General features: G+C 38.8%; 1 protein-coding gene across 1 annotated transcript in view; it reads right to left on the bottom strand.

The window, feature by feature from the left end:
• LOC110159334 (glucosidase 2 subunit beta-like) overlaps nucleotides 1–21247 on the bottom strand; it is a 384952-nt gene that overhangs the window by 235271 nt on the left and 128434 nt on the right. Inside the window, 1 exon segment of the mRNA XM_020923884.2 lies at nucleotides 3880–3952. Coding sequence (XP_020779543.2) covers nucleotides 3880–3952 — 73 coding nt within the window.

Raw genomic sequence — 21247 nt, 5'->3', positions numbered from 1 at the left:
GGGGAGCACGCCTAGCAAACAGCCCCTAAACTCCTATACAAATTGAAGGCGTCTCTTTTTTTTTTTCCACCTCCGTCAAGAGTATCGTAAATTCTGACTGCTGTAGGGTGACGGGGAATGCACACATACGCTTTTATGCCAGCCGTAAATATTGGGGGTTGTCAGTTAGCAGCAGCTGTAGAGGTATAAAATGGGGCTAGCGTGAACAGGGAGTAAACTAGCCGCATCACCTTGAAAGAAAAACATCAGACGCACTCGCGCACACACACTTTCTCAGATGTACGCGAGCGGAAATATGGCCGAAATCGACAAAAGCTATGGTAAACAAGCCTCTCTATGCATGGATAATCTGTTTTGTTATTCCCAAACAATAGATCCCGGGTTTATTGCAGTGCCAGGACACTTCCATTTGAGAAAAATTTTGGGGGGAAAAGAAGGCTAATTTTATGGTGATTTTCATTTTCGCTGCTTGCCACAAAAGCAAGGATATTGAAATTAGGTTCTCGGAGAACACTTGTTATTGTGTATGCAAAGGTTAGTGAGGCAGAAACGTGGTATTCAAATGCGTATGTGTAATTTCAGACACTCACACTCGCACTTATAGTACTAGATTAAATTGGATGATTTTATCGGCATTAAAAAGTAGAAGTACAAGTACACTGCAAATGAATTGTATTACTGTTGTTTGTGTAGTGTGTATGCCCAGCAAAGTGACCTTGGGTGTTAGAAAGGCGCTTATAAATAAAATTTATTATTATTATTATAAATTACCCTGCAAATAAATGACAAATAAACTACTACAATAAATACTAGTACTGATTTGAATGTGACTTTCAAAGTTCAGGTAGGGCTTTGCGATATGACAAAAAAAAGTCAATCAGTTTATATTATTAAAACAAAGACCAATTTGTAATCAGTGCCACTTAACGCAATAAACTGTCAAATTTCTTTGACAAAAGTCTGAACTCTGCTAAGTATATCACTGACAGTTAGAAATGATCTCAATCCAATCAATCCAAAGTTTTGGTGAATGTGCTACCCACAGAAAACAAAACCCTTATATGTAATAATAGTAATTATATCATGCATTATAGTTCCATGCATTATAGGTAGTTCCGACAACAGTTAATCACTGTTGTATATCACTACACTGTGAGCATCACCATAGCAACAGGTAAACAAATGAACTTATGGTGCGTTCGATTATTTATCCGACTCTGAGGTCTGTGGACGTTGCCTAGCGACACGTACGCCCCTTTTCCTCGGATGGCGGAACTTGGAACTCAGAAGAACTCACAGGAGACCAGTGCCACTTGTAGTACGAACTGTTTTCACTGTGTTTGGACGCTTTGGTGATTTAAATGACAATTTCAGCTACTCGTATTACTGCAAAACCTCACTGCATCTGTATCACTGCCTGTGGGTTTGGTGGTTGGTGTTGTGGTGAGGTCAATACTGAACAAAGACTTGTTTCAAAAGGGTGTTACTAAACGTCTCTAGGGTTGCTATTAGAAGATAAAAAAACAACAACAATAACAGCTTTCTGGTTGGCATCCACGTTTTTCTTCAAGACGGACACGCAAAACCGGAACAAGGCAGTTAGCGCGTTAGCTATGTCCATTCATATATACGGTCTATTCATGAAACATAATAAAATGCTTGACATGTGAACATGATGTCATATCTAAGATCCGAGTGGAAGATAGTTGGATAATTGAACGCACCATAACATTACGAGGGTCTAGTATCAACCAAAACAGAAATAACTAATGCTTTGAACAACCATGGACGCCAAAAGTTTGTCCTCAAACCACTGCATTGTCCCCATACTGACCCGTTGTCTTGTGGCTGAAGTCTTGTAAGTTTGGCCCTGCTCCAAAAATGGTAGCGAATCCACAATCACATGACCTATTACTCACCGTTCCTGAAAATGTCATCCAAACGTAACAATTACTCGTGCTGTTCAGGGCCCAGGGTGAGGAGATGTCCATTTGACTAATATGTGGCATGATTGCTAATGTGCCATTTAGGTTAAACAATGTAAATGAAATACAGTCGTTCATTTTTTTACTGATGAAGTCCACCACTGCTACAATATCCCATTATCATAGAAAAATGCCAGTATGCAATTAGCTGCATCTTCCATATGTTTTAGAAAGCTACTGTATGGGTCATATGGAAACAAACTACTCAATTCTATAAGTATTTTCTTAAGTAAAACAAATAAAATGTTGCCTGGGATTCAGAATACACACATCTCCAAAACTGTATCAAGATGTGCGTGTGGTCAATGCTGAATCTCCCCAAGTTCAGATGGGCATGACTGACAGATGGCAGTAACACTCACACAAACATATACGGCTGCTTGTTTACAAGGAAAAAAAGAACGAACTTCACATATTCACATATATAACTTCAATATTAACGTTCACATCTGTCACTGAAATAAACAAATCTGACTATTTCGGGGGTAGTGGAGACTTGTCAGGCAAATAAATGTAGCTGTCAATATTGATCTCATCTCCAAACTGTAAAATATCATTCAGATTTCTTATTCCATAGACTGAACTCTGCTTCCACAACCCGTTTCTACTGACAGAGGATTTCACCCTGGACCTCTCACTTAAAAACACCCAGGCTGATCATTGACAATCAAAAATAATTGGATCTGAATTCAATAAAATCAGATTATTGCACAGCCCTGTTGAATATTAAGCATGCTGTTAACCAAGGTATAAAAACGCCCTAAATGTCCATCAAAAAGCAGGTCTATTGAAAGTGAAAGCATTGACCCACAAGTATCTGTTATATTTATTCACTATTTATACAGACCTGATTTTCAAGGGATGTGTTGAAAAAAAAAAAAAAAAAACATCATTGGTATCACAAAGCCATGGTAACCAGCACACAGGAAGAAGCGCGTTGAATGGGAACATCATGTAACCAGTGCCCCTGGCCTTCTCAAGCCAAGGTAATTTTCACACTTTGTACCAGAGCCATTTGAAGTGGCCACAAACAATATTTAGACTTCAAATGGACTCCCAATTTTGAAGAAAACTGAGAGAGGAAATGTGTGTTTTGAAGTGAAAATAATAAATGTAGTCAAATTTAGTCTCATGTTCAAAAGACTGGAACAAATTATCTCCTGAAACTTACCTTGGGAAATACTGAAAAGATTAATGTGTATCTTAAGTCGTGTGCAACTACACTACAAATAAGCCACAACTGACTAAATTGCCTTTGCTAGTTACTTGCCCAAAGAGACGTTCAAACTAGCCACATGCTAATGTTTTCACCACAGACATCCGTAATCAACACTATTATTAGAAGCCTAAATAGGTCTTTATTTTATAATTTATTAAGTAAAAGCACAAATTTGAGACCACATTATGATAATACCTGGCCTTAATAAAGCATGAACAAAGACTTCTTTTATTTTCATAATGAACAAATCATTTTGGAGGAATGATTTGTGACTTCATGACTACAAAATTAAAGAGTTAGCAGTAAGAGTCAGGTTTGTGGAGATGCAAGCATGCCTTATACAGTTTTCAGGGCAGTAAACACAATCAAAATGAAAAGAACATGCTTTTATTTTAGACTTCAAATAGTTATTAAGCTTGTATAATCTCTTTGTTCATTATGAATTAAGATGTAGTTATTATAAAAACTCACCAAATTTGCTGAACTTTGTAAAACATATCTTCCATTTCCATTTTAATGTTTTCATGTCCAATTTCCAGGTTACTATTATTGCCATAACAAGCTGCACACTGTATACATATCCTATGGCTGGTGTTCACACACAGCATATGGCTCTGAGTATTTGGAGTGTGTTTTGACGGCGCCATGTTGTGCTTTAAGCTCAAATTCTCTTACCTCTATCAGCTGCTTTCAAATGGGGATCCTCACCCACAGACCTGCCTGCTCCGGCTGCGTGTGCGTCTTTGATCTGTGGATACATAATGGAAGCAGAGAGGGAGAGAGAACAAGGTCACAGATGTGTAGACTTATGAGACCATCCACGTCACCTGCTTTAATGCACAATGCACACAAAGGAGACACTGTTTCCCTGCGTGTGTGTTCACAAGACGGGATTTAAAGTGCCTAGGACAGCTCTGAGTGATTTTATCATTTTGACTTAATGCAGTGGGAAAGGACCTGTTATAAATGTAAATTATCAATGATTACACAAGATCAAGCAGAAGTTTGTGAAGAAAAGTTGAAAAATATGTATAAAATTACAGCTTGTGGAGCACTAGGGAGAGCCAGAATTTCATCCAAAAGTTAGGTTGTTTACACAGAAGAAATATCTTTTTAGATCTGTTAAAATTAAATTCACCAAATGTGTGGTTTCATAGATTTTTATTTGTCTAAGCATAATTTCTGTCTTTTATCCCAGTCTTCAACGCTTGCTAGGTTATCAAATTTCCTTGTGTGAAGTCCCAATCAGAAAGTAAAATTACAAACGTAAAAAATGGCCAAATTGGATTAGTTTTATTTTTTATTTAATTTAATATTTTATAAACATGACCTAACTGTGTTCCTAGATAAGAATGTATGAATGTGGAATAATCAAATACATCTTTTACTGATAACAAAGCAGATGTATTCTTAATTTCAAAACCATTGTACATGGTGGCCATATTGTTTCTGTTATAATTTGGTGTTTTAGAAAGTAGATTGAGCCTCACATGAGTCTCTCATCTGGGTTGCCAGTTTCGATGCTGAAATCAACCTGGTTTAAACCTAAAAGGACTCTCGCTGACCTGAATCCTAACTACCTTTGAGGGCCTTGAAGGTGGAAAAGCGCTATATAAAAATGTGACCATTTACCATTTACCTAAACCCCAGCACTTGCAGCCAATCATTAATCAGTGCCTCTGCTGCTGCTACACACCATATAATGAGAAGGAGAAAAACGTGTATGTGTCCTCTATAAGCAGGTTAAGGCTCCAGCAATTAAGGCTCAGGTACAGAGCGCAGGCATTTCAGCAAAATCTTAAATATAATTATGGTGTGTTTTAGTAAAATGAGTAGAGTAACCATCATAGGCACAATAAAGGTCCTATATTATGCAAAATGTACTCTTGTGAGCTTTAAGCCATGTTAGAACGTTGTTACCTCATCAAAAACAGACCTGGACTTATGTTTTGTTTCACACGTGTTTGAGTAATCATTTATCTTTAGTCTGGCTCAAAATGCTGTGATGTGGTAGTTTTCAGGTTTACAGCTACCTTTTAGTTAGTGTCATAGTACTCAAGACTGGTCTTGGTCTCGAGAAAAGCCTTAAGACAGTCTTTTGCGGTCTTGGTTTTGTCCTGGACTCGACTGCATTTGGACTCGTTCTTGTCTTGGTCTCGAGGTCTGACTCTCGACAAGTTATAAAATGGAGACAGATTTATAAAAACATTGATATATATGTGCCAAATAATTGTAAAATACAAATAAATGCCAAAAATTTAAAAAGATGGTCTTGATTTGGTCTCGATGGGCTGTGGTCTCGGTTTTGTCTCGATCTCGACCTTAAAACTTTTGGTCTTGTCTCGATCTCAACCTTAAAACTCTCGGTCTTGTCTCGATCTCACCTTAAAACTCTCGGTCTTGTCTCGATCTCACTCTTTAAAACTTCTCGGTCTTGTCTCTCGATCTCGACCTTAAAACTCTTGGTCTTGTCTCGATCTCGACCTTAAAACTCTCGGTCTTGTCTCGATCTCGACCTTAAAACTCTCGGTCTTGTCTCGATCTCGACCTTAAAACTCTCGGTCTTGTCTCGATCTCAACCTTTAAAACTCTCGGTCTTGTCTCGATCTCAACCTTAAAACTCTCGGTCTTGTCTCAATCTCGACCTTAAAACTCTCGGTCTTGTCTCAATCTGGACCTTAAAACTCTCAGACTTGTCTCGATCTCAACCTTAAAAACTCACGGTCTTGTCTCGATCTCGACCTTAAAACTCTCGGTCTTGTCTCGATCTGGACCTTAAAACTCTCGGGCTTGTCTCGATCTCAACCTTAAAACTCTTGGTCTTGTCTTGATCTCGATCTTTAAAACTCTCGGTCTTGTCTCGATCTCAACCTTTAAAACTCTCGGTCTTGTCTCGATCTCAACCTTAAAACTCTTGGTCTTGTCTCGATCTCAACCTTTAAAACTCTTGGTCTTGTCTCGATCTCGATCTTTAAAACTCTTGGTCTTGTCTCGATCTCAACCTTTAAAACTCTTGGTCTTGTCTCGATCTCAACCTTTAAAACTCTTGGTCTTGTCTCGATCTCAACCTTAAAACTCTTGGTCTGGTCTCGATCTCAACTTTAAAACTCTTGGTCTTGTCTCGATCTCAAAACTCTTGGTCTTGTCTCGATCTCAACCTTAAAACTCTTGGTCTTGTCTCGATCTCAAAACTCTTGGTCTTGTCTCGATCTCAACCTTTAAAACTCTTGGTCTTGTCTCGATCTCGACCCTCAGTGGTCCTGGTCTTGGACTTGGCCTTGGTCTCAATCTCGGTCTTGACGACAACACCGCTTTTAGTTCAGCAGAGATGAGCAGTTTCCGAGTAGAAATGATCCCAATTATTCTAGTGAAGGTGTATGGAATTTAAAAACACAGTGGAGTGCTTCCTGTATTACCACATGACATCACAAGGTGGAACAGCTCAGGGTTTGTGCGTTAAACATGTGTGAATGAAACAAAACACACAACACCAGGCATGATTGTGATGAGGAGACATTATAACATACAGTAGTTGAGAAAATCGTGTAATATGGGCCTTTTAAAGAAGCCTGCAGCCCTGACTGTAAGCAGCAGACAGTTGTAACGCTTGATGTTACAAAAGTGCACGCTTCCACCGGCTCCCAGGGGCCTTTGAGAGAGAGTTAATGATGAAAGACAACATGGCTGAACGCTTTTGTATAGGTCGCAGGGGAGACGAGACGGCGACGTGCCAAAGAAAAACTATTTTAGCTCTTAATTGTTCCTTTTAGCACAGCAAGTTCGCTCGGCAAGATCCAAGTTACCTTTTCGGGAGATTTAAAAAGAGGGATAATCCTTCCAGAGTGCCAGAAATGTTGACGGTAAATATCAAAATATTAGCTTAAGGGTTAGGGTTGTTGATGCTCGAAGGCAAAACTAAAAAACAGATTATACTGACAGTGCGTAGTAGAGAAACACACGCCAACACCTCGTCATTTTTATCCCCGTGTGTTTTTTTGAGATGACAAAAAGTGACATGGTATATACAGATGGGACAAAGGAAATTCAGATTTTTTTTTGGATCACTTGTACAAAGCTCCTCAGTCTTTGTCACCTCACCCTCCTCATCCTCTCATCGTCCTTTCACTCTCTTCATCCTCTCATCGTCCTCTTCACTCTCCTCATCCTCTCATCGTCCTTTCACTCTCTTCATCCTCTCATCGTCCTCTTCACTCCCATCCTCTTCACTCTCCTCATCCTCTCATCGTCCCCTGCACTCTGCTCCTCCTCTCATCATTCTTTTCCCTTTCCTCATCCTTTCATCATTCAATTCACTCTCCTCATCCTCTAATCGTCCCCTTTACTCTCCCTATCCTCTAATCATCCATTCACTCTCCTCATCCTCTCGTCGTGATCCTCCATTCTCCTCATCCTCACATCATCCTTTTCACTCTCCTCATCCTCTCACCACCCCCTTTACTCTACTCATCCTTTCATCGTCCCCTTCACTTTCCTCATCCTCTCATCATCCTTTTCACTCTTCTCATCCTCTTATCGTCCCCTTCACTCTACTCATCCTCCTCTTCACTCTCGTCACCCACTCATTGTCCTCTTTACTCTCCTCATCCTCTTTTACACTTTCCTCATCCTCTCATCTTCCCCTTCGCTCTCCTCAAACTCTCATCCTCCCCTTCGCTCTCATCATCTTCCTCTTCACTCTCGTTGTCCACTCATTGTCCTCTTTACTTTCCTCATCCTCTTTTACAGTTTCCTCATTCTGTCATCATCCCCTTCGCTCTCCTCATCCTCTCATCGTTCTCTTCGCTCTCCTCATCCTCTCATCCTCCCCTTCGCTCTCCTCATCTTCCTCTTCACTGTCGTTGTCCACTCATTGTCCTTTCCACTCTCCTCATCCTCTCATCGTCCTCTTCACACTCCTCATCCTCTCATCGTACTCTTTATTCTCCTCATCCTCTCATTGTCTTCTTCACACTCCTCATCCTCTCATCGTACTCTTTATTCTCCTCATCCTCTCATTGTCTTCTTCACTCACCTCATCCTCTCATCATCCCCTTCACTCTCCTCATCCTCTCATCGTCTTTTACACTTTCCTCATCCTCCCATCATCGCTTTTACTCTCCTCATCCTCTCACCGTCCCCTTCACACTCCTCATCCTCTCATTGTCCTTTTCACTCTTCTCATCATCTCATCATCCTCTTCCTCATCCTATCATCGTCCCCTTCACTCTCCTCATACTCTCATTGTCTTTTATACACTTTCCTCATCCTTCCATCGTCCCTTTCACTCTACTCATTCCTCATTGTCTTTTTCACTCTCCTCATCCTCTCATCATCCATTTTCCCTCTCCTCATCCTCTCACCGTCCTCTTCACTCTCCTCATACTCATCATCCTCTCATCATCCCCTTTACTCTACTTATCCTGTCATTGTCCTGTTTGTTTTCCTCATCCTCTCATCGTCCCCTTCACTCTTCTCATCCTCTCACCGTCTTCTTCACTCTCCTCATCCTCTCATCGTCTTCTTCACTCTCCTCATCCTCTCATCGTCTTCTTCGCTCTCCTCATCCTCTCATTGTCCTCTTGACTCTCCTCACCCTCTTATCGTCCTCTCATCATCCTTTTCACTCTCTTCATCTCCTCATCCTCTTTTACACTTTCCTCATCCTCTCACCATCCCCTTTACTCTACTCATCCTCTCATTGTCCTGTTCATTTTCCTCATCCTCTCACCGTCCTCTTCATACTCCTCATCCTCCCATTATCCCTTTACTCTCCTCATCCTCTTTTACACTTTCCTCATCTTCTCATCATCCCCTTTACTCTACTCACCCCTCATTGTCCTCTCTACTCTCCTCATCCTTTCATCGTCCTTTTCATTTTCCTCATCCTCTCTCCGTCCCCTTTACTTTTCTCATCCTCTCACCATCCTCTTCACCCTCCTCATCCTCTCATCGTCCTCTACTAAAACTTTCTGTGAATGTAACGTTCGGTCATGAAACAGCAACAGAAACTAAAAATGAGAGAAAAAGTTGAGTTGTTTTTTTGACTGAATGGGAGTGTAATATGGTACAGGCCAAGACCCGTTTGATGAATAGGCCAATGGGGGGGCTGAACCACTCCACTACTGTGATGGATGGTGACCAAAATGGAGTATTGATCGTAGCTGCATTATTTATTTTGCCTTTGTCCAGGTTAGAGTCCAATCTGAAACCATCTTAAAGGAATACTAATAATATGTCAAAGAGCAGTATTTTATCATGGGGCGAAAGTTCAGGAAAGTTTACAGCGGATTTTCAGGAACTATTTGTTTTAAAGCAGCAAACCATGTGACCAACATTAAAAACGGTAAGTCCCAGATGGAGCTACTATGGTTTCTGTATTAGAAACCATTAACTGTGTCATATTTCAATAATAATAAATACATTATCTGTTCAACATTGACATTAAAGAGGTGGAATTATGCTCAATCTTTTGTCTTTCTGGTGTTTTGTTTCGCTGTTTTAATGTTGTTCTCTCATCACAAACACGCCTGAAGAGGTTTTAGATGTCATCCATGAATGTTTCAGTAATTTAGCAATCTCTCCTGGGCCCTGACTAACTTTAGAAATTTTGAAAATAACCAAAACAAGTACAGTTTTAATTGACGAGAAAGTTTTAAAGCATAGAACTTATTATTGTTAAAAAAAAAACAAAAAAAAAAACATGAAGGTTGGAACAATGTTTCTTGGGGTTTCAATATTTATTATGTAATTATGTAAAGGGTTGAATTATTAAAAGTCTACGTGTGTGTGTGTGTGTGTGTATAGTTTAGTTTGGTTTATTTATTCAATGCAAGGGTCTCCAAACTTTTTTCCTCCGACGAGCTACTTTACAAAACAAAAATGCCAGAGAGCTACTCATTTTAGCGGTCGCAACAAACTGAGTAAATATAAGATCCGCAGCCTTAGATAGGACCAGTTAGAGACTTATATAACATCCACCATCATCCATTTATTAGTGCAGAAAGTAAAATTAGGCATGAAAATTATACATTTACAATTTTAATAGTCATTCTATTGATCTAGTTTTTGTTATTCAGCACAAAACTTATAATTCAGAAATTCTTTGGCGAGCTACTTGGAAAGAGACGGCTCCCGAGTTACAGGTTGGAGACTCCTGATTTAATGAGACAGGGACAGAGCACAATATAGATTAACCTTAAAAGGAGAGATGGTTTGTACCAGGTTGTAGCGCCAGTGCTAATTTCCACCTGTCGTCCCCGGGAAGGTTGATGTTATAGTTTATAAAATCAAACGTACAAAGAGAATGTGTTTATAATGTCCAGAGCATCATGACAATTCTATATCATCATTCACACCCAGTTCTCTCAGCATCTTAAAAACATCATCCTTATCAAAATAATCATTCAATTCATTCACTCCAGTGTGTGTTCACTGGTTTCTGCAATTCCAGGTAGTTGGTGACATTACAAAAGACTGCCCTGCAAAAAAAAACAATAAACCTTTGTGCCTTCATTAATGTTAGTGTGAGTTTGCACAACCATAAACGAAAACAAAATATCCTTGCATTTTTTCATTCTCATTGTGGTTTACTTCATACGATCATAAGGTAGTTGGTGACATTACAAAAGACTGCCCTGCTAAAAAAAAAAAACACGACTATTAACTATTAAACACATGCTTTTCTTTAAAATTTTTCTTTAACATTACCTTTTATTTTGTACGATCATAAACGTTAAACCTTTGTGCCTTCGTTAATGTTAGTATTAGTTTGCACGACCATAAACGAAAAACTAAATATCCTTAAATTTTTTTCATTCTCATTGTGGTTTACTTCGCACGATCATAAACGATAAACCTTTGTGCCTCCGTTAACATTATTATTAGTTTGTAGGACCATAAACGAAAAAAAATTTATAAAAAATAATAATGTTTCTGGTAGAGGTTTTGGTTTGTGGAACAATCGGCATGATGATTTTAAACAGTCCAACACTGCAGAAACCTTTTAAAAAAAAATATGGTGTTGTGTTTTGGTAAATACAGAGCTCTGGAGTTGATAAATTGTGCATTGAATTTAGTTTATTATAATTTATATTTTGTCTCCTATATGTCCAGTGAGTGGAGTTGTGAATGCAAACTTGTTCACGCGTTTGGTACCTTTGTTTCAGCTCGGCTCCTTCCAGTCATGACCCATGTAGTCGTGGTTTATGTTTTGTTTCGTTTTTATTTTGTAATGCTGCAATGATCCAATAGCAAACAAACAAACAAAAAAAAAGACTGCCCTGCTTACAGCTAGGTGTTTCAACAAGTACTTAGGTTAAGTAGGTTCAGTTTCTTTTAATGTGACATCTTCTGAAGCAAAACATCGTACTTCAGAATTTGTCATTGTGACAGGCCTAGATTCACACACTCATTCCTGCATAGGTGTTGAGTCATCTTATTTGTCCAGAGTAAACGTGAAAGAAATTGTATACTGTGATTCAGACGCACTAAACCTTAAGTGCTATAGATTTCAACCCCTAAAGGCAAGATAAAAGCAGCAGCTGTCCTTAAAATTGTACCTTTATAAACATACAAAAAGATAAGTGGTGTTATTATATGAAGCGATGAAAATTGTCTAGTCCTTATTGTTTTCCTTCAAGGACGTGTCTGTAGTGAACGGCAGATCTACACAAACACACAAACATGACAATACTGACTGAGGTATAGATAGTTAAATAAAATAAAAAAACATACTTTTTTATTATTATTATTATTATTACATGGTTACATGTCTGTTATAATGTATTTAAATCATCCGAAAACACATCTGGAGTTGTGTTTGGTTTCATTCAAGTATCTCCATGACAACAAGACAAGTACGCGTTGCAGAGAGTATGGATCGATGCAGTGTTTGATGTAATTTCATTGTTTTTTCTGACAATAACAAATCTTGAATCTTGAGAAAACATTTCAAGACACTGTACAACGTTTTCTTGCCCCTGTACAGACATATTGTATAAGCAGCTCTGAATCTAATTGTAAAGCCTTATCTGTGCTCCACCCCAGTTTAAACCAATTTAAAAAATAAACATAAGTGTTTCAGATTCATGATGCAGCTAAAACCTGGAACTGTCTTCCTGAAGATGTGAGACAGGCCTCCAATTCGACGCCGTTTAAATCCAGGCTCAAAATGGTTCTGTTTAGCTGCGTATGACTGAAAAGATTTCATTCAGCATTCTTCTCTCTTATTTAATATGTCTCTCACTTTTTAAATTTACGATAATTATTTACGTTTTGATTTGTTTGTATTGTGATTTTAATGTGTTTTTTTTTATTCTGGAAAGCATTTTGAATTACTTTGTGTATAAAATTGTGCTATACCAGGAGTGTCAAACTCAAATTCACAGAGGCCAAAATTAAAAACTGGGACTAAGTCATGGGCCAAACTAAATATTTATTGATTTATTTATCTGCATGTTTTCTCTTCTTTCGAGATATGTAATGTAATCTTTTCTTATTAAAATAAATGTTAAATAATAGTTTTGCTTAAACATTGAATCCCGAACAAGCATAATATAAAATAATAACAAAATGTAAATAAATAATGTCTCTATAGCCGATCTGTAGCCGGCAGACCAGCTCTAATATATTTTTGACATGATCTCATAGACCAAATATAATCATGTCGCTGTCCAAATTTGGTCCCTGGGCCTGAGTTTGACATGTCTGTGCTATACAAATAAACCTGTCTTGCCTTTATTATCCGAATCTGGAAGTGCACTCTTCGCATGCCTAAAACGAATGAGATACGTGAAAAATAACTTTGGACCTGTTTAATGGTCCTATATTACAAAAAATAGATTTATTGTGAATTTTTTGCCATGTTATGATGCTGTTACCTCCCCAAAAACATATCTGGTGTTGTGTTTCGTTTCATTCCCACATTTTGAAATAATCCAGCATTATTAGTTTGTCTACATCTCCAAAGCTCAAAATGCTCTGTTTCACATGGTAAAACATGTTTTTGTATGTCCAGAAAGCCAGTCCATTTATTGTTTGTACTAATCACACACAGCATCTACCAAGTGATATCTTCACACTGCACACTGTTCAAAAAATAAAAACATTCCTGAGTCGCAAGCTGCTCTCAAACACTCGTCTATGAGGGATCTTTATTCATCTGTTTCCATAGACGCGTGTAACAATTTAGACTTACAATGGCTGCACCGGGGGTATTGGTCTGTTGAGATCTGTGCCTAGCGAATGAAAAGACTTGCACGCACAAATTCAGGAAGCTGCTAATTAATTGACAAGAAGATATTTCTGAATTTATGATCATCAAACAGACTTCATTCGGTTCCCCCCAGTACCACCATTCGTGCCACCGCGTTCCCATCGCGACAGACTTAAGAGACGTATCTTATAAAAACAGCACTAATCAAAATAAATGACTAAAAGCTCACGGGGAGTTGAGTGAAAATGATGAAATTTAAATAGCCATGATGATTGGGAGGGGGTTCGAATCACAAGGAATATACCCTCTTATGTAATACGCATGGTGTTTTTCTCCATGTGGTAGACCTACATTCATGACAGAAGCAACGCAAACATGTGGCTTTCTTCTCTTTGGGATCTCAAAGCAGTTGCTCAATTGAGATGTCAGAGTGTACAAAAATACATTTAATATTTAATGGGCAACATACTAATACAGTTTTATGTGGTTCATGGTTACCACTCGCAGGGAATGTAGTTTATTTAATGGGTTTTAAAACGTAAAGTGGGACGAAACACACCTAAACTCCGCCCACAACCACATTTCAAACACACCTGATAACCTGGTCAGTACCTGGAGGACTAAAGAAGAAGAGATTGAAGGGGGAGGAAGGGCGGAGTCTGAATATGTGAGGAACAGTGTGATTGGTCGGGTCTTTGGTGACCAGATGAGATTGGTTGAAATTTGGGACAGTTTTGGCTGGAATGGTGGGACGGGCAAATGTAGGCTCAGAAATGATGACGAGTTCTAAGTTGCTTTTCTTTCCAAACAAACAAACAAACAAACACCGCATTAACCAATAAACTGAGCTTTAATGTGAAGAATCCCTCAGTTGTCCAGGTAGAATCTGTGGCGAGGAGAAAAATCAGTTTGTTGACTGGACAAAAGTTCGTTTGTTAGTTTGGTTGAAGACGTTTCACAGTTCATCCAAGCTGCTTCTTCAGTTCTGGTCAGAATGCTGGTGGACACTTCCTTATATCTGTCTGCAGGGAGGAGCTCATTTTTGTCCAGTCGACAAACTGATTTTTCTCCTCACCACTGAGCTTTAATAAATTATTTTGTTGACACAGAAAACGGAAGAAAGAACAAAATAAAAACGTAAATGTGGATCTTGAACCCGGGGTGTTTGCACTAAAGACGAGCGACTTATCATAGTGAACTAAACTAGATGATATAAGGGGAAGCTTGGTTGTGGGACTACCTCACCTGCCTCCCCTGACCACACATCACCGGTACTCCACCCCGCTGTCTCCCCTCCGCTCTAAACTCGTCTCCAAACGTGGCACTGCGTACTGTCTCTGACGCTCTTCCCTGGAAGCGACCACGACGAATGTACACCTTGCGAACAGAGCGTCTAGAACAGTGGGGGGGCAAACTTTTTGACTCGTGGGCCACAAAGGGTTCTAAAATTTGAAGGAAGGGCCAGACCAGGAGCAGAAGGATCCTCATAAGAGCAAAAAATAACATGGGATATGAAGAAAACATATCCCATGTTATTGAAATATCCCATAATTGAAAATCATTACAAAACATTACAACAAAATATCTGTGTTTCAAGTCCCACAGTATTTACTATTTATTGAAATTACTTTAAAAAAAACACTGAAAATTATTATTATTATTAAAATTATTATTATTTTTACCCAAGTTCGGCGGGCTGGATTAAAAAGATTAAAGGGCAGCAGTTTGCCCACTCCTTTTCTAGAAGTCGTCAGGGGCTCTTAACGAATTTTAAGAGTTTTTAATGTTTATCAGACAATAACTTCTCAGTATTCTGTTTGAGTGTAATTTTCAGGATGTTCAGGGTTGGATTCAGGATTCGGGACAACATCTTAGATCACGGGACCGTCCTAATTTTTTTCTTTTTTGTTTTTTTTGTTTTTTTATGTCTGGTCACCCTTTCAGGTATCCACACTTCTAACTCTTTAAACTTAAACTCCCTTGTCAAAGCCTGGACTCATCAGATCTCAGAAGCTAAGCAAGTCCATGTCTGGTTAGTACTTGGATAAGAGACACTTCACCCACATGAATACCCCACCTTAGTATGGCACTGTTGGGTGTGTGAGTGCTGGTGGTGCTGCCGATAATGCAGATTAGCAGCCTCACTTCCATTTTTCTACCCCAGGGCAGCTGTGGCTACAATCTTAAATATCTTATCATCAACCAAGTGTGGAGTGAATGAATAATGCACGGAATCGAAAAGCGACTATATCAGAGTAATGCATCACAATTACTATTCAGCTCAGTCGCTGCAGCCACGTGTTTGTAAGCAGAAACACCTGGCTGTAATCAGGGCAGTCATGTCACCAAATACTGGAAATTACAGAGGCCACTGAAGGCAGCACACTCAGCATGTACTGTACCTAGTTTGTACTAACGCTGCCAAAAATGAGGTACAGTACAGGTACAGTAGATAATGGGATTAAAACACCACGTGACACAGTTTAATAGCACCATGTCCACTTTTAAAGCACAACATTTAACCAAATCAGTTCAACCTCAAATGAGTATGTCAAATTTGCACTTTGAGACTTTTGTGTACATTTTAATTGTAATTTCGCTGTTTCCCTGTTACTGTAAAAAAGGGAATGTTCCACAGTATGGCATAAAACTTGTAAATTTTGGTTAATTAACTATTTATTAGAAAAATGTGCATTCTTTCAATCTCACCTCTCCACAGATATGACCTATAATTTCGTCTGGTGGCTTCTTGTTTCTATGTTTCATGCCTGTTTCATAATGAGGAATAACAAAAAATCTCTAAGAAGACGAGCAGGTGACCGACCCTCCATCAAAAACGTTATGTAATGTTTCGAATATGTGAAACTCCACAGCTGAGCACTTTGAGGAAGACAAAATCAGAGGGAATAAAAGCTGCTGTACCTCAGGGTTCTGTCCTCAATCATGACATTTAAACAGGAATCCATGGAGTTTTAATATTCAACTTTTAAAGAAAAAAAAAAAGGTTATATCTTTGAATTTTGCTTTAACAAGAAGAACTGAGAAAAGTGAATATGGTCAGTGTGAAATTCTCCAAACCACACCCTGACTACTTGTTTTCACAGTTTCGCTATGTCCATGCAACACAATACAAAATAACTGTGAGCTTTATGTTACAGTTAATTACATATGATCACTTTTTTTTTGCAATTTAAAACACAAATGAAAACCATATACAAACCCTTCTTCTTCTCAGCCTAAATAATACAAAACATGCATTGTTTGTATGTTGAACTGAATTTATTTCATCATACTGTATATATTAACATTATTTGTATCTACTGTATTTTTCAGACTATAAATTGCACTTTTTTCATGGTTTGGGTGGTCCTGCGACTTGTGCTCCGGTGCGATTTATATATTAAAATGTTCACATGGACAGCCTCGAGAGTCTCTAGTCTTGTGTGTCAGTTCTGTTACTCCTATTACTCCTGTACCACTGTCACTTGGCTCTACTGCGCATGTCTCCTGCAGAAAGAGCCTCTGTCCTGCTGCAAGTAGTGAAATATTCAGCCAAAAACGATATTCGAGCAGCAGAAAGAACGTTTGGAGCGAGCGAGAAACTTTTGAGGGACTGGCGGAAAAGCGGAAATGGAAAACACAGCTTCACGGTAACCGGGAGTGAGCGTCATACAACTTTCCTGGAAGTAACTGGATGGATCGACAAAGCCTGGACTTCAGTGACAACTGAGACCATCCTGTCGGGATTCAGAAAGGCCGGAATAATTTTAACTGGAACTGATGCTGAGTCTGACGCCAGATACAAGAGGAAGCGGCGCTACGTTTACCTCTGGGGGTCGTGGAGTTGCTCAGAAGTGACACCGAGAATGAATAATTCAATGGATTTAGTGATTTGGAGTGAGATGGAGAGTTTGGTAAACTTGTTCTGTTCTGTTGTTTATGCTATAGTTATCTGAATAACTGTTGATATGTTAACAGCCTGTTGTTCTCTGTTCTATTGTTATTACTATAACTTGACTTTCAAGATGAAATGCAAGTTCCTGGTCTCTGATTTTATAAAACAAATTTCTCCCAGAAAGTTATAGTTCAGTGCAACTTATATGTTTTTTAATTCTTCATTATGCATTTTTTGTCTGGTGCGACTTATACTCCGCAGCAACTTATACCCCGAAAAATACGGTATCTCCATAAAGACAAGCAGGTGATGTCAACTGGGTTACATGTCAGGTCTGTGGAGAGGCAATCCCACTCATATCAAGAATACATGTTAAATTAATTCTGTATAATGTATGCAAGATAGTTCACGTCCTACTATGAAATAACAACAAAAGTGATTACATCTCTATGTAATAGCACCAGGCTAAGTTAGTCACAGGTCAGATCTGTGGAAAGGCGAGCACACTCACAGCAAGAATGAGTATTTTTCAAATTTTTGGCAATAAAAGCAACACCTTGAAACAAATGCAGCTAGATAATGCCAACATTGCATGGAACACTGCAGGCAAAGCTATTAAATCTTAGTGGAAACAGGTTGCGGAACCCTTCACCAGAAAAGTTACACAGTGAACCTTTAATGAAAAACATACAGAACCTGCTCGTGCCAGCTGTCTGGAGTTACATTTATAGTTCATGGAGAAGTTGCAGTATTCATGACAGGCCTTTTCGCACATTTGGGTGGTAAGAAGCGACACCAGGACAATGTTTGCGGTTCACCCAGAATCTCCTTGGCCTCTCCACACGGCTGCTAATGCAAACTCAACTCCTCGCTGACATTTGGGGAGGTCTTCACAGAGCTTAACTTTTGGACACGAGCGCACGAACGGAGAAGCAATATGGAGTGTGCAAACCCAGTCTGCTATACTTTCAATGTACTAACATGGCTTTTTATTGTTAAAGCTACACTGCGGAATTTTTTTGGGGAAGGGTGGGAGCTCCATCTGCTTGTCTTCATGGGTACTGGTTTGTATGGAATGTTCCACAGTATGGTATCAACATATTGGTAGACAAGAAGCAAGTTACAAGGTCTATAGAGAGAAGAGCCTGCTCACAGTAAGGATGTGTGTTTTTCAAGTGTTTTTTTTTTTTTTTTTGCAATAGAAAGAAAGAAAATAAATGTTATACAGATGCTTAAAGGGCCTATACAAAGCGACTTTTGTGAGCTTTGACCCTTGTTAGACCCCTTTTAGTAAATTTTTTCTCGCCTGGATTTTTTTCTTAATGTTGTTATTAAAACTCCCACTTTTACCCCCTAATGTGTTAATGTGTGTTTCAGTACAACCTGTTATTTCACAAACTGCATGCTGTAGTTGTGTCATATGGCTAAAATAAAAGATACAGTACCAAAAATACAAATGGGGGGAAAAAAAGAAAAGAAAAGAAAATTCCCACTGTTTCATACAAAACACACAGCAAACATGTAACAACTTTTTAGACATAAAAAAAAAACATTTTATTTAAGGCCTTAGCTACAAAAGTGCAAAGTGTCAAGTCTGTAAGTAAACTGAAAATATTCTTATTGCCTCAAAACAAAACAAAAACGTGCAATCACCCCATGACTTTACCGTTGCCAGTCATGGAAACAGTCCTGCATTTCCATGGGGTTTATTACATTTGGATTTGTACATTTTGAGTGAAATAAACCTTTCAAATAAAAATAGCAAGGGATGCACAATTACGCAGACCAAGATGCGCAATTTGCCATTTATTTGAGAAATATAGACACAGACGCTTAGAGCAGTCGACCATTTTGACTCACTACACTCTTTGGCAAAGTTTGGCCCAATCAAAATGGATGGATGCATGTGCTTGGCGAAACAAAGTTCCTATTGGCACTCGTTTTCCCTACATCATCACGCCGTGCGCATGTGAAGTAGGATATTGCTCAGGAAGCCGCAACTGTCAGCTTTGCAAAGGTAAAAAAGTACGTTTCTATCTTTTATGGTTGGAAAGTTATCTGCAGTTATGTCAAATATGTCAGTCAGTCTGGAAGGGTTAAGTCATGTTATAATGCTGTTACCTCCTCAAAAACACACCTTGAGTTCTGTTTAACATCAGAACATAGCGTAATATAGGCCCATTCCTAGTGAAGCCAAGACAACTCCATTAGACACGCAGGTTACTCAGTGCATCTTTAATATCCACTTTATCTACGGCTCCCAGATGTCATACAAGCTGCACTTCTGAGAATTTCAATAATCCACCAGCTGACCAAACTACGTCAATACATATTACTTTAATGGGAGATCCAATGTGATGTTTATCGATAGACACGGCCACCGGGAAGCCGAGCGGGCGAGAAAATGATTGACACGTTATCATCCAGGGAAGTTATTAGAGCAAACAGGAAATATAGGATTCTTATAAAGACTTAAGAAAGGCTGAGGCATTGGAAAAGAGGTTTATATTATGGCAGTAAATATAGAAAAACAGAATACAGATTACCTCTTCACTTTCAATGACATTTAACTTGACATACCAGACATAAAATAATAAGAAATAGCTATTCAATTGCAAAAATATGTTCACAAATACTGAATAAAATTATGTACAAGGCAACTATCAGGTCATTTATAATTGTACGTATTATGAAGTTTAGGTGAGTGATTTCTAAAAGGTAACAATCATAACTTGTGCTAAAGAAACTAAGCAACTTTTTGAAGAATATTGACACGTTGCTTCGTGCATCTCTATGGTGAGTTGTTCAGAAGTCAAAAGTCAAAAAAAAAATCCAAACAAAATGGATTTGAACAACAGATTTTCAGGAGCTTGTGTGTCAGATGTGTCAGATACAAGTAGATTTAACCAGCCCCAGAACAATCAAATAAAATAAACTAATTGCAGATCAACAGCTTTGATATAAGGAGGAAAATACCAACAATCAAAGTAGCAGCTTAGTCCAATTAAGTTCAGCAAAGTAGAATTGATTTGGGTGGAAATAGTTCCTCAGTGTCACAGGCTTAGCTGGTTAAATGTTGACCGGACAAAGTGGGGCTGTAGTCTTTTGGTCGTTTAGCTGATTAATTGGTCAATGGTGTCTTAGTCAACTATTTTTTTATTAGTCGACTAATTATTTATGAGGATTATAAGGATTTATATGGGCAACAGCACAAAGGAGAAAGCATGGAGTGAATTAGCTGGAGGTACTGGGAGGACTGAACGGTTTAATCTGCGTTTTCCATTATGAAGATGCTGTTTACTTGAGATCAATCCATATGTTTGTTTTTGTTTTTTCTTTTAATGGCGAACCGATGGTCAATATGCTTTTTATATAGGGCTGAGTTTGATCATTTCTACCCAAATTATACGATTTGAAAAGGAAACGAACATATCCCTGACCTTATTCCACTGCAAAACCATCAGAGAGCAGCGCAGACACATTCTGAGCAGTGGCCTCTTCGTATTAAAGTGTTCACATGAAGCGAAAGGTCTTTACTTTAGTCAGGTGGTCAACTAAAACAACATATTGACCAGTGTTTGGAGATTCAAGGTCGATAGTCGGAGCTCTAAAAAGTGCAAATATCGGCCTAATGAATCAGCCAAGCTAGCTCCATAGCAGGGGTCTCCAACTTTTTTCCTCTATTGAGCTACTTTTATAAAAATGAAAATGCCAGAGAGCTACTCATGGATGGATGGAAGAGCTATATCAGGACTTGGATGGGGTATAGTTAGATTAGCCAGGCTGGCGCCACCTAGTGCCTCTGCTCAATTTCATTTCTCTCCAGCAACTAGGTCAGGAATTGGAATACACTAGACGGTTTACAAGAACCCCAGAAGTGCGAGTTCGGGCACCAGCCAATCAGCGAAGAGCCACATATTCTGTGTTGGCAACGA

The sequence above is a fragment of the Boleophthalmus pectinirostris genome, unplaced genomic scaffold, assembly GCF_026225935.1.
Source record: "Boleophthalmus pectinirostris isolate CB_2022bp ecotype Guang Dong unplaced genomic scaffold, ASM2622593v1 HiC_scaffold_20, whole genome shotgun sequence".
In the NCBI taxonomy this organism is placed as follows: Eukaryota; Metazoa; Chordata; class Actinopteri; order Gobiiformes; family Gobiidae; genus Boleophthalmus; species Boleophthalmus pectinirostris.
Note: the sequence above shows the minus strand (reverse complement) of the source record. Positions and strands in the feature narration are given on the sequence as shown.